Source organism: Populus alba, chromosome 8 (genome assembly GCF_005239225.2).
Source record: "Populus alba chromosome 8, ASM523922v2, whole genome shotgun sequence".
Classification (NCBI taxonomy): domain Eukaryota; kingdom Viridiplantae; phylum Streptophyta; class Magnoliopsida; order Malpighiales; family Salicaceae; genus Populus; species Populus alba.
In genome coordinates this window covers 3,372,108-3,386,623 of record NC_133291.1, presented here as the reverse complement: position 1 = coordinate 3,386,623, position 14,516 = coordinate 3,372,108, and the positions used below count along the sequence as shown (strand labels likewise).

At 36.0% G+C, this 14,516-nt stretch overlaps 2 protein-coding genes across 8 annotated transcripts; both read right to left on the bottom strand.

The window, feature by feature from the left end:
* Positions 1 to 1,595: 1,595 nt before the first annotated feature.
* LOC118052410 (very-long-chain enoyl-CoA reductase) lies at positions 1,596 to 4,877 on the bottom strand. The gene is made up of 4 exons (XM_035063381.2): positions 4,509 to 4,877; positions 4,343 to 4,382; positions 2,659 to 3,413; positions 1,596 to 1,991 (listed from the first exon to the last, which is right to left on the bottom strand). Exons 1-4 carry the CDS (start codon positions 4,575 to 4,577, stop codon positions 1,923 to 1,925), a joined length of 933 nt encoding a protein of 310 aa, XP_034919272.1. The 5' UTR covers positions 4,578 to 4,877; the 3' UTR covers positions 1,596 to 1,922.
* Positions 4,878 to 6,023: 1,146 nt separating this feature from the next.
* On the bottom strand, positions 6,024 to 13,326 carry LOC118052408 (KIN17-like protein). Of its 7 annotated transcripts, none has more exons than XR_004688175.2 (3): positions 12,059 to 13,326; positions 6,802 to 6,944; positions 6,024 to 6,569 (listed from the first exon to the last, which is right to left on the bottom strand). XR_004688175.2 is itself a non-coding variant. In XM_035063377.2 (2 exons), coding segments are annotated over exons 1-2 (1,191 nt in total). In that variant the 5' UTR covers positions 13,249 to 13,326; the 3' UTR covers positions 6,024 to 6,943. The 7 variants fall into 7 exon arrangements, 4 of the variants coding, with proteins under 4 accessions (XP_034919268.1, XP_034919265.1, XP_034919266.1 ...); XR_004688174.2 differs by lacking the exons at positions 6,024 to 6,569; positions 6,802 to 6,944 and adding exons at positions 8,338 to 8,585; positions 9,662 to 9,793; XR_012170598.1 differs by lacking the exons at positions 6,024 to 6,569; positions 6,802 to 6,944 and adding exons at positions 8,983 to 9,237; positions 9,662 to 9,793.
* Positions 13,327 to 14,516: the final 1,190 nt, after the last annotated feature.

Here is a 14,516-nt window from a genome sequence, read left to right as displayed (position 1 = left end):
TCATATTTCCTGTCTATCTGGGGTTATTATTTCTTGCTGGATCCAGCTCCTTCCGGTTTTCCAGTCATTTCCTTTTTCTTCTCCTTCCTGTCTTCTCTATTTTACCCCTCCTCTTTTTTCCCTTCTTACAAATCTTACCTGTACGTAGTGTTCTCGCTTGGCATGGTGTATTTTTGAAATGTTTTGATTTTTTTTTAGTTTTAAATATTTTTTTTTGTTATTTTAATGTATAAATATCAAAAGTAAATTTTAAAAAATAAAAAAAATATTTTAATATATTTATAAATAAATAACACTTTAAAAATAATCTCTACATCACTCTAAACAAACCATAATAAATTACTATTATTGTTTTTTTCCTTTTCTTTATAGATTATTAGATTTTTTACTGTGATAAATATGCTGTCAAAATCTCTCTTTTTTATCTCTTAAATGACAAAACTACGAATTTAACAATGAGATTAGCTCAATTTTCGTGGATGAGTATAATTTTATTACAAAAAATAATTAAAAAAATCTACCATACTATTTAGAGCACACAACTGTTATAGAACATAAACTTGGTATCAAGTATCAACCACTGTGTGTATATATATACACATGCATGCAAGTATTTACGTTAGTCTTAAGAAGATGTGTTTAATAACATGAAAAAAATGGTTTTGAAGGAGATGATGGATTAGTGCTAATCGAGCTACTCTTCTTCAAGTTTCTATTTTTAAATACCATTAGTACAGGCTACAGCCCACTATCTGAGTATTTTAAGAGAGAGTTGCACATGTGCACAGCTGCGACAACTTTTCCGTTCATGAGTAAAAAGGGTAGGAACATTCCTTTGATTATGAAATGGCCAGGAATGGAAGCATCAAAGATTTTGTTGGATAAATGATGCAGTCTAGCGCTTGCCTTTTATGCTAAAATGACCATTCCAAACTAGGTGGAGCTACCTTTTCCAGCACATAACAGTTGGAGTGCGCTTCCATGGCTCGGACCCTTTCTCTTTTACTTGGACAATGCTAGCATTGGAACCACTAGGGTGGGCTCGTTTTGGAGCAAAAAGGCTGAAACCTTCGATTTTCTGAAGTGTAAACGCCTGTTTTTTCTCCCTCCCCGTAAAGTGGTTGCCGTATAAGCAGCAGTATGCAGCCAGTGGCAATGATGATTTGGTCACCAATGTTCCACGTCTGCAAAGCATCAATGATCGATTCCACCAGACCTCTAAGCTTTAGATAAACACCAAATACAATGTCAAGGGATTGAACGAACTTGCTCGTAGAAGATGTAGTTTTGGCCCTGCAATTTGTGGGTTTTCTCGTGGATGGATGCAGCAGCATTAGACATTTGCTAGATGAATTAGGCTATTAACACGTTGCCTGTTGTGTGCAGACTTCTTTTATGGATCATAAATGTGAGTTTTATTTTACCAAGAGGGGGTTGTGTTATGATCCAAATCCTTTTTTTCAGTCTGCAAGCAGGTTGGCTAGTAACCTGTGTTGCTTCAGAAAAGTTCTGATGTGACATGGATAAATGAATTTTCACCCACCACTCAGTAAACAACTGCTACATGGCCTTAATTGGCATCAACAGCAAGCGAATGGAATAAAAAGAAATAAATAAGTACCAAACATCGTAACGAAGCCACCATTTCAACAAATTAGCTAAACCAATACGATTCAAAAAACTATTCCAAATAATTCAAATATTCACTACAAGAAAGGAAATAAAGGTTTGACGACGAACTATCCTCGTTGCTAAGTTTCCATTAATTTAAGCTGTCTAGAATAAAAGCCTACGATCCTCGGGCAATTGAATGGGAACGTGAACTCCACTTTCTACTAGATAAGCACCGAAACATGAGATTCCTGATAACAAATTAGACGACACACCAAAGCAGCTGACCTGTGGCTGAGATAACAGTGAATCTACAGGACTGGGGGCAGTATAACCCATCTGCGTGGATATTTAGGTCTTCCATCCTTTCCATCGAATAGCTGTAGAGGGCAAGATGGGATGTAAGCAACAAAAATAAGAATGCCAAAAATTCAAACGGAAGGTAAACCACTCTTCTATGTAGTTGTTTTGAGATGAGTTTCTTACATCAATAACATAAAAGCAAGCCAGGACAATTAGAAGTGTAAGTAGAAAGCATGTTGATGCTGTGCAAGCGCATTCTTCATGCCCAAGTTTTCACTCACAATTATCTACACTAGGTTAAAAAATCCACCTTTCCAATCCATTATTATCCTCCAGTAACATGAATACAACGTAAACTTTCCCGATGAAGAAGAAACATTAGGATGCAGACCTCATTTGAAAAAAACCAGCAACTATTTAACACCTTATCTTGATGAATGTGATGGAATCTGAAAATTTGAATCAGTTAAATCCAACTCAATTCTGATAAGCCTCCCTCCCACATATCTAAAAAGATATGCATGTGTTTGCAGGAGCACAATATATGTATGATTATAGGATTCAGAAGCTAGTAATCTGATATTGTCTACATCAAACCATCTTATATACACATACAAGATCTCATTGCCACATCAAACCAGGTTGGCCTATGTGCAGGGAAAGATTTACAATTTTCAACTTCTTATGAAGAAATATAAGGATATATATGAAGCTACCGGTTCAACAAAAATAACAGAAAGTTACCTTCTTCAATCTTCGATGCTTTGCAAGGGCCCAATTGGTCATGATGGAAGTAGCAACCACGAGAAAAATGTAGCCAGCAACAGTCTGGGTTGCAATGTTGAAACCTAACCATTGATAAATCTCTGTTGTGTAATTTGCACATGTAACAATATTGAAGAGAAATCCACTTGGGATTTGATAGCCGCCATTCCCATCTGGACGGCGAAGATTCCTCAGCAAGATATGGCAATAAAAGTTTGCAAGTTGACAAACCAAGCCAAAGCCAAAGCCAATCTTCATTTGAAGATCACCAACAGGGGTGTAAAGTGGATGGTTCATGTAGTAAGCGATATAGGAACCAAAGGTCCAATAATAAGCACAATTTCGAAACACATTGGAGAGTGGAGAGGTTGCATGGCTAAACCGGTGCACAAAAAATGTTTCCATGATGCGTTTGAAATAGTGGAAGCACCAGTAGTACAATGCATATGTCTGAACTGGGTGCATGGTATGCTCTCCCTTGTAGCCCAAAAACTGGTAGACTGGGAAGTAGTAAAAAAAAGGATAGAGCACCAAAGGACCCAAGTATTCAAAGAAAAAGAGTGTGCGGTAGGAAACTTGCGGACCCAGGTCCTTGAAAAGAATAGTTAAGCTGTCTAAATTCCCATCTTGGTATTCTTTGAGGTTCTTCTTGTAGTTGAGTACAGTGGGCCTTTCCTTTGATCCCGGTGGAAGAGGTAGGGTCAGTCGCTGTCTTGCAGGGTAGAATTTTTTGGCTGTTGATGTAAGACATGCAGAAATGGTTATGGAAACAAAATTGCATCTGATGCACCAACTGCATACACAACACTCCTATGTACATGTAGCTCCTTGGGGGAGGGATAAAAAAAAGTAGGGGCTAGTGTACAAATGAAAGCAGACATAAATTTGAATTTTGCCAACAAAAATTTCAAAGTTCAGATCTAATTTCATGCTTTTGAGCTCTTGTTCTCAATTTTAAGGATCACATATCAAACCCCTTCCACATCACTACCACCACCACCCTAGCCAACCAAAAAAAAGAAAATCACAACCCCGATCTTGTGAGTTTCATCTCAATGATGTATGAAACATCAAATCAAAAAACTTTTAGAATCTTTTTGCATTAAAGAAACTAATCAATGCAAAACCCAACATGATTTCATGATATAGAGAACAAAATTGAGTACTGTACAAAGAAAAGAAATAAATAAATAATAAAACTCAAATCCAACAACAGAACCTTCTTCAAATATAATAACCATTATAATGACACAGTCAAGGGCAAGAAAACCAATTCCAACAGCAGTTGTTACAGTGAGGAAAAAGAAGCAAAATGCATATTTTTCCACCATAAAGCACCCTAAGCAAATCTACAAACTCTAACACCACCACAAAGCAGAAAAAAGCAGCTTGCCAATTCCAAAAGTCGAATTTGCAACAAAGGAACTGATATCTCTAAGAAAGCATCATGATTCATGCGCTTCTGCGAAGAAACAATACCCATGGCATACTTTGAATTCCTTTGGATTTCCTATCTAATAAAAATTTGTGAACTAAATTATAGGAAGAGTTTCGGCTTTTCATCTCCAATCAAAACTCAAACCATACCAAGATCCTGAAAGTAATTTAAAACCAAATTCCCAATCTTTTTTACATAACGAGAGGAGCAGAATACAGAACTTACTTCGCTTATGAATAGCCTCTTGCAGATCAGCCACTGTTGCCTACAAGACATCCAAAATAAGGAAATTTACAAATCAAAACGCACAAGTCTTTTTCCCTTCATTTTCCTCCTATCAACCAAACATGCCAATAATAAATACAAGACAGAAAATGTGTAACAAGCATACCGAATCACTAAGCTCAAGGCCCCCTTTAATGACCTCTCTACCACTGCGAGAAACTACGGTCACCTTCATTCTGAAGATCAAATGAGTGAGACACGGTTCGCCAAATGTCAGAAAAAGCAAACCCTTTGAATTTCAAAGAATTATGTTCAAGATTCGGACAGAACTAGAGACTCGGAACTGAAGCTCCTAATGGGATTTGGTTCTTCGATGTCTCCGCGAGACAAATAATAGAAATAGCAGTGTGTACTGTGTAGGCAAGTGCTCGTACTTGTTGTGTATTAAAGGTGTGTGGTTGGGGTAGGAGAGCCAACCATCATCCTTAATTGACGATGCGTTTAGGTTTGTGTTAGGAATTAGATTATTGTTGGGGGTTATTGCTTGTGGGCCAGTGTTGATCGTCCCTGATCTTGCCATCTCATCTTTTCAGTGATCCGACGGTGGGTTTTATGATAACGTTGTTCAACAAATTTTTCCTTAACACCCTTTTCTTTTCGTATTCAGCACGAAGATACTTGGAACAGAAAAGGGATTTTGCATACCATGCATGGTCCCTCGAGTATCAACGTTTGGTCAAACCAAACACTATGTTTTATTTTTAGTTAATTTAGATCCTCAACTTCCAAATTGCCTACTTACATAGTTATATAAACTTGGTAGCCATCTAAGAGGAATCAATTCGACAAGAGACACTAGAAGCAAGAGATATGGTTTAATCGAACTGAACTCTAGGGATTAGTTTGAGCATATGCAAGAGCTCAAGGGACCACCCATGCTGTTTTTTTATCTATTTCTTGTTTTCTTGAGAAAAGAAGAAGAAGATGAAGAAGAAGAAACTTAAAGCATGCTTGACCGTTAAAAGACTTAAAATTATTTTTTCTTCACTTGACAGTGTTTATTTTAACTGACTAAATGTTTAGAATTAAAAAACATATTATTAAATCAGATCGATCTGAGTTGACTTAATAAAAAATGTAAAGCAATTTAAAAAATGTCAAAACAGCTTTGCATTGGATAAAATAATTAGATAAATAATTGATCTAATGTTAACTTAATGACTGAATTCTAAAACCAAGGTTCTGAAAACTATGTTGAATTGCTGGCTCCGTTCTTGTCATACGAATTGGTGACCAAACACGCTTTTTCCCAATTTGTTAACGCAAGCTTCCTAGTAACAAAAACTTGGCTTGCTCCTTTTAAGTTGTTTGAAAAAAAAAAAATAGTTGTGAATGTTTTTTAAATAATTTTTTTAATTTAAAAATTATTTTTAATAACAATACATCAAAAAAATATATAAAAAAAATAATTTTAAACATAATAAAATAAAATAAAAAATTTCATGAAACAACGTTTAAAGACCTTAACTGCAGCAGAAAAGCCTATCATTTTAGGCCTGAGAAATAATGTGAACTTCACACATATATTTCTTTACACATTTTTGTCGAAGTTTCTGCTTATAACCAACAATCCATTGCCAAACTTAAATAAGAAAAGAACCTTGGAAGCTCAACCATTCAAGAAACAAGTTATTTCATTTTCATTGAACAACGCTAAATCAAGTAACATTGCAGGCATAAGACAAATAATATCATGTTTGAGGAACAAAAACCTTTTACGATGCACTTCTACGTTCAATTTGTTCAAAAGGAAAAACCAAGAATAGTTAACATCTTACAGGGGCATTAACGGTGGCAACAAGATTTCAACAAATACACAACATGAATCAGCAGCTACAATTCTTTTTTCCAAACACTTGATGGTGCAATCAAGATTACAACTAACACCCAACATGAAGCAACAGCTATATTTCCCTCACCATTCAAAGAACTCAAGCATTTTTTAGCAACAGTTGCAGCTTATTCCAAGAACCCAGAATTTTGAGCAGCTGGTGCAACCTATATTCTAAGAGCAATTCCAGGGAAACTTGTTTTTTTTTTTTTTTTTCTAATCTTTATACTAACTGATGCAAAGCTTCTTTTGGGAAAGTTTTCCAGATCTTGTCTTTATACTGATTGGTGCGAAGCTTCTTTTGGGAAAGTTTTCCAGATCTCGGTGGCTTGGATCCTAAAAATCAACGAATACTTGTTATCGTTGAATTATATGCGCCTATACGAATTGCTTACGTCCTAGTAAAATAGATGGTAAGAAACTTAGTGTCTCTAGCATTATTATAAAGAAAAGGCATTTTTCACATCTTTATAACATTACACCAGTCAATCAGCAATGACTGATTAACAATTTCCTAATTATGAAATTATTATTTGTTGCCACAAAAATTTCTGACGTATTTCTTTACCTGGTAACCGGCTTCACAAGCCCTGGACCAAAGTTGGAGAAGAAAAAATGAGTTGAACAAGGATTTCAAAGACGATCTTCCTCTGAAAAATTGGAAGGGTAACATCTCTCAACTATAACAAGCTCCCCCTTCACAGACCACGTCTGTCAAACAACACAAGACCAAAGATAAAAAGGAATGCAAATGAAATTCTCTAGCTTTAGCTTCTTAAATGAATAGTTTCCACTAGTGATTTACAATCTGCAATTTACAGGGAAAACCTAAAGAAAACTCTCCAGAACTTTCTGTTATGGATTTTGCCTCTTTAGGATATCATTCTCAACTGTTTCTTTCTGACCTAAGGGGGAAAACCCTCAGAAGATTCACCATTTTATTTCTGCTTCTTTCTCTCTATCAAAAATTACCCATACTACTTTGCAACCTGACTAGTGGGTGTTGTTCAACTGCATGTCTAACATAATTCTTAAGGTCAATGTGTTACAAATCAATCAGTAATCATACTCGGAAAAATTTCCAATCACAGACAATTCCAGAACTTCAAGTTATCATCTGACATGCAATTTTTATATGGTGATAATAGAAGCATTCTTCAATAAACATTCTTCTGAGTCATCATCAAATCTGGAGAGATACAAAACCATAAAATGAGCATCACATATGCCAGAGAAGACTAAAAATTACATCAATCTTAGAAAGCCAGTGCAGCCACGAAAGTATAATATGCATTAAAACTCACTACGCAAGTCTGTGTATACCCTCATGCTCTGTCTTGAGCATTCTCACGTGCTAAAATCCCCTTCTCTATCTGCACCTTGGCACAAAACTTAATTTTCAACCACTCCTAACAACCTCGAACTGGACCCTCTCTCCAATCAGCAGAACCACAACTCAAGCACTTCCTGATCAATAGCTTCACTTTGTATCATGTACCTTTTGGAACATTTTCCTCATTACCCCTTCTGCTTGTGGTACCACCCTGCCATCAATCTCATCACCTTAGCAACAGCATCTTTACACAACTTAAAGTCCTTCCTATTATCTCATCATGCCTTATTGTCCTCCCCCATCAACTTTTCCAATCACCATTTCCCACTTTTTGCGCAATTTAAGAGGGTGAGGGATCCGTGTTCATCCACTAAATCTTTTGAATATTTCAATCACATAGAACCCAGTATTGGAACATTTGTAGTTGCCCATATGCATCAGTATTACAAATTTCCCTTGGAGTATAGTATAGCAACTTAGAGTCATATAATAACTGAAGAAAAGAACATTATTTTGATTATGAATGGTAAATATATGAGAGAACAAAGAAGAAGAAAAAGTCATTCAAACTTATGGGATGAAATTTTTAAACTTTTTTTTTCAGTCATGGACAAGTGCTCTCAATCTAAGAACTAAAAATCATGACAATGAGATTCTGTGTGAATAGCTAATTTCTCATCATCCAATCAGATATTGGTCAGCATCATTAGTGCAACTTAACACTGTTATAGCTCAAAACATTTATGTTCAACATTCAGGAAAAAAAAAAAAAAACAATGATCACATCCACCAGGCCTCTAAACTTTATAGGAAATGAATGAGATCGCAGAAAACAGATGAATGTGATAACCAAAGCAAATTTCTGTGCTTGATGCTTGGAACCATCAACAGGGTGCTGGGAGCATGGATAACCCTATCTGTTACCTACCTAAACTTGCTCCATCCTGGCAAAAGAAATCTCATCCTCTTAATTGTCACATCCTCCAAACAACCTCACCAGGCCTACCTCCGCTTTTCATCTGCAAAGAGGTTAATCCTCAACCTTTTTGACTCTGGATAAGTCGTGTCAATATTCATGTTTTCTAATCAAAACTTGCAGACAATAAACTGTACTTGAATGTTTACACTGAAGTCGATAATTCAGTTTCATAACGAGGCACAAGTAATAATGATGAAGTATGAAAAAATAAAAATAGTCAATCAAGCTTGCAAGTTGAAGACCTTCACCACAGCTTTGTGCATGTTGCATGGAATAATATACTCCTTGACCAAAGGAAAAGGAAAGAAAGAAAAGAATGCAAGAAATAGTAAGCATTGTTAAGAAGTCACCACTAGACAAATTAGTCAAACCAGCATCATCAAAAAAAAAACTTCCAAATAATTTAAGACTGAAAAGAGAGTGAAATAGAAAAGAGATTCAACAGGGGAACTGCCCTTGTTCCTTGAGTTTCAAATAATTCAACAGGGGACACTGAGATTTCCAGTAACCGGGTGAAAATATCACCCGCACTTTGAACCCAAACTGTGACAAAGTACCATAGTCTGGGATTCGGTGACAAGGAATCCAGATTGTATACCACTACAGCTAACAAAAGGCAGAACTGCCAGTTATTCTATGAGAAAAGGGACAATATGGCCCATCAGAATGGATATTCAGGTCTTCTCTCCTTCCTATCAAATAACAGCAGAGGACAAGGTGAATTGTATGGAACAAAATAGCATGGAAAAATTAGGAGCAGTGATACATTTGTTTTCTTCAAGCCCAAATATTGCTTACTGCCATCAAATCTGAATCTTTTAACAGTTTAATCTAATGCAAATCTGATGTGTTGCAGATCCAAACCACACATGAAGACATGCCTGTGATCTTAACTTTTAACTGCTGGTGCATATAAGATGAGACTGCAAATTCAAAAGCTAGTGTAGTTATCTTATGTCGCCCTTGGCAATTATAATATACACGCATACAATCTTATTTCCGCATCAACCCAGGTTGGACCATAAGCAAAGCAAGATCCATATTATCCAACTATTAATGAAGGAAAAACAACAATATAAAGCTAACAACTGGTTCAACAGAAGTATAGAAAGCTACCTTCTTCAATTGGCAGGTGCTTTGCAATGACCAGGTTGGTCATGATTAAAGTAGCAACCACAAGTGAAGCATAGCATAGCATTCCAAGTCTGTTTTGCAACGTGAAACCTAACTGAATCTCTGTTGTGCACTCTGCACATGTGACGATATAAAAGAGAAACCAGTATGGGATTGATAAGCTAACATTGGCATCTGGACAGCAAAATCTCCTAAAAAAATCATGGAAATAGCACTTCAAGTTTTGACAAATCAAACCAGAGCCAAAGCTAATCTTCATTTGAAGGTCACTAACAGGGTGGAAAACGGATGGTTCACATACCAAGCAATGTAGGAAGTTCCAATAATCAGCACAGTCCTAAAAGCATTTGAGAGCAAGGTTACATGGCTAAATCAGAGCGCAAAATGCCTATATGATGCATTTGTAGTGGAAGCACTACAAGCATTAAGCATGTCTGGCCTGTTTGGATGATTTGATCTCCCTTGTAACGACAAGAAAAACATTGGCTACAACAGTCTGTTTTGCAATGTGAAACTTATACAGAGATGATCTCAAGTCACAATATTAAAGAGAGGCCTGTATGGGATTTGATAAGCCACCATGTGCATCTGGACAGCAAAAATTCCTCAAGAAAGACATGGAAATATAACTTCAGCTGGACAGTGCGAAAGTTGATATTCTTTAGAAGGTCACCACTAACAGGGTGCAAAGAGGGTAGTTCACATATCAACCAAAGTAAGAAGTTTCAATAATGAGAACAATCCTAGACGCATTTGAGAGCAAGGTTATGTGGCTAATCAAGGTGTAAAAAAGTACAAATGATGCATTTGAAGCAGTGGAGGCACCAGAAGCATAAAGTATGTCTGGTCTGGGTAGAAGAAACATAGCATGCAACAATGTTTTGAAATGTGAAACCTAACCACTGATGACCTTAGTCGTGTAATCTGAACAAGTGACCATTTTTAAAGAGAAACCATGATTTAATAAGCCACCATTTGAAATAAGGACAGCAAAAATTCTTCAAGAAAGACATGGAAAACTTCAGGACTTGAAAAACATTAAAAGGGTTCAATGTAGACGGTCCACGTAGTAAGCAATGTAGGAAGTTTCAATAATCAGCACAATGCTAAACACATTTGAGATGTTTAATGACTTAATCAGGGAGCAAAAATGTCTCTATGATGCGTTTTGATAAGAGGAAGCACCAGTAGAATAAAGTATGTCTGACCTGGGTGGACAATCAATCTCCCTTGTAACAAAAAAAAACGGTACCCAAGTTTTCAAATAGGGAAGACAAATGACCTATTATTCCCGGAAAAAAAGCTGTATGGTGGGAAATTTGTGGACTCAGTTCCCCCAGCACTACAGTTCAGTGCTCCAAATTCCCATCCATAAGGATTTTCTTGTGGTTAAAGGATGATGGACCTATCTTTAATCCTGGCAGAAATAAGGAGGTCAGCTGCTGTCTTGGAAGGTAGAATTTTTCATTGTTGTTGTAGGGCATGCAAATAAGATCCTTCAATAAAATCACATCTGATGCTCCAGAAACATACAAGCACCCATTATTTACATATTGTTAACTCAAGACGGGAAACAGGAGCGGAAAGAAAAACCTTATGATTTATAATCTTATAAATTGGAAGCCAATCACAGAACTTTATGGGTTCTTTTGCATGATGAAATTAAAACTCAACATGATGTGAAAATTTAAAGAATAAAAAATAGGCTGTGAGCAGACTTTGCAAATGTAAATAAACAAACTAAAAGTCAGATGAGTCCTCTTCACGTGTAATGACCATAATAATGGCATAAAGTCATAAATTATATATAAGATGACAGACTTTGAGTCAATAGCTATACGCTTCCCTGCATACAATTAAAAACTAAACACAATATTTGCCCTTCATTTTCATAGCAACCGAACATACAAATATTAAAAGAAAGAAAGAGATGAGTGTATGGAAACACAAAGGTCAAGGCCTCTTTTGATGACCACTCTGCGACAGGTAGAAACAACAGTCACCTCCATTTTGGAGATAATTGAAAAGAGAGTAAATTCATGTAAAGCTATATAAAAAGCATATACTTTATATCTGAAACAAATCTCTTCAAGATTCAGAGACAGCAGAAAAACAGAAACCTCATAGGGAACTTCCACGTTGAGATCTCAGACAGATATAGTAATGACAGTAGCAGTACATAGCTATAGAGAAAGCTAGTAGAGTTGGGTTTGAGGAGAATGTGAACGATAAGGAAAAGCTTACTGATAAACAGAACTTTTCAAGGAGCAACTTTCCTATTAATCATGGAAAGTTACACCACATATTCCACAAGATCAATATATCCAAAACTACAAAAGCAATTCCAGAACTGAACTAAAGACATTGAACAGAACTCACTAGGCAAGTTTGCAAATATCCTCGTATTCAACAGCCTTAAGCACTCTCCCGTCATAAATTCCCTTCTCTATCTGCACCTTGGCACAAAACTTCTCCGTATCCACTCCCAACAATCTGGCATTTGAACCTCTATATGCACCATTCACTATTTTCACCAAACCCCCAATCTGCGGAATCACAGTCTCAAGCTCTTCCTGATCAACCCTCAACTTATGCTTATTCTCAAGAATCTCAATTTCAGCAACATACTTATCAATCACTTTCCTCACTACCCCTTTCTGCTTATAATACCCTTTCTCTGCCAACGCCTTACTCATAACCTTAACGATAATCCCTTCAAACAACCAATAATCCTTTCTATTAGTCCTCTCCTTTGCCTTCTCTTCCTCTTTCATCAATTCCTCCAACGCCGATTTCCCACTTTTACCTCCAATACCACCTTCCTTATTTTTCCCCATCTTCCTCTCCTTATCCTCAACTTCCTCAAAAACCAATCTAGAACTAAAACTCTCACCTGTCTCTTTCCCAACATTATTACTCTTCGAACCAAGGGCAAACCCAACCTTCACCCCGCTGTCCAATTTCAACTCCTTCGCTGGCCGCACTTCACCACTGTCCACACTGTCATTTTTAACAGTCAAAAACTCTTCAGCCTTCTCAATCTGCTTTTTAATTTCCCTCTCCTGCTTCTCCTCCTCTGCTAAATCCGCCCTGACTCTCTTACTCTTCGCATTCTCCTTAAAAATCGTCTCCGAATCCCTATCAATATAAGTCATAAACCACCCTTTCGGCGTCTCATCGACTTTACACTTTCCAGTTCTCCCCAGATGCTTAACAAACTCCGTCAACGTCGCCCACTGTGTCGAATTCATATGAATATGGTGCCTGTCATGAATATACTCGTTGTAAATCACGGTCGCCGCGACACGAGAAAACCTATGGCTCCGTTTCATCGAATCGAGGAACTCGTTTTCGAATTCTTCAGAGTAGCCGTCGACGATTCTGTTAGGGTTTTGACCGAAGACTTCCATTTGCCGTTGGTGGCCTTCGCTCATACAGTGGCACTTGAATCCGTTCTCGTCTCGACATTGTTTTTGACACATTTGACAATACCATCGAAGTTTCTGAAGACCTTTAGCTTTGATTCGATTCGCTATTGCTTTCGGTGTAAGGAAATCGTTCTTCCCCATTTTCTTTAGGGTTTGATAGATTGAACTGGGATTACAGAATTACCTGAATAATAATAATAATAATAATAATACACAGTTTAGCTTCGCTTCTAGAAGAATACTAACATCTATGTTAAAAATCTAAATCAAAACTAAACACTTCGCCTCAAGAAAGGTAAAAGGAGTTACGGGCCGTTGCTTTATGCGGTTGTATATGGAAGAATTGGGCTGTTTATTGGTAATGTATTATGGGCCGGACATGATACTAAGATAAAAGGGCCCGATCGGATGAATAATGAGCCCATTTTATGTTTATGGTTATACTGGGCTGTGATGTTGGTCTGCTTATTTATCTAACCTCACTTGCTGACGGTTCAAATTAATTTGTCGTGGATAAAGTGGGATTTTCAAATATGTTGAGTACCTTTGTGTTTCTTTCTTCTTCTTCTTTTTTAAATAGTTGACAAACTCTTGCACACAATTTATGCATGGGTGCTTATTTCTAATATTCAAACCACGATGAATAACCTGTTAATTTGAGGTCTACAGTAAATTATATATTTACATGTGAATTAAAAAATACAAGTGCTAGGATTCGAATAAAAAATATTATATTTTTCTAATTAATTATTTATCACTTGACAATTATCACGTGGATTATTAGGTCACTTTTAACTTTATATTCATGTTTCACGAGACTTTACAAGGATGAACATTTAGACTTTTTATTTAAAACAAAGATCAACGAGAACATATCAATTTATAACAGTGTAAAAATTAAAGATTTTTTATTGATAGAAATAAAGAATTTATATAGCATTTTGCTATTGTCTCGTGATATAAAAAACAAAAATATATCTGATTGAAAAAGTATATAAAATAAATTCATGTTTTAAACATTTTTTTAGTAAATCTATATACTTTAAAAATAGAAAGTACAGCAATAAAAAAAAATTTTATATTTATATTAATTGCTTACGTCTTTTCTATCCCAATAACATAATCAAATACTACTTTATTAAATCTAAATATCAAAGATATAAAATACACATGTTTTACAGACAAAATATTTTTTACATTTAATTTATAGCACGAGAAAGAAAGAAAAAAAAACATTGGAAATTTGCTCGGTAATTTTTGTATTGATCATTTAGATAGTACTAACATGGCTAAATTATTTGAAGGCAAAAACATGTTCTATAAAATACCAACTTATAGTATACCGCTCATATCATCATCTTGTCATTTTAAACTCATTGTACCCAACAACATCTTACAAAATCAGAGCT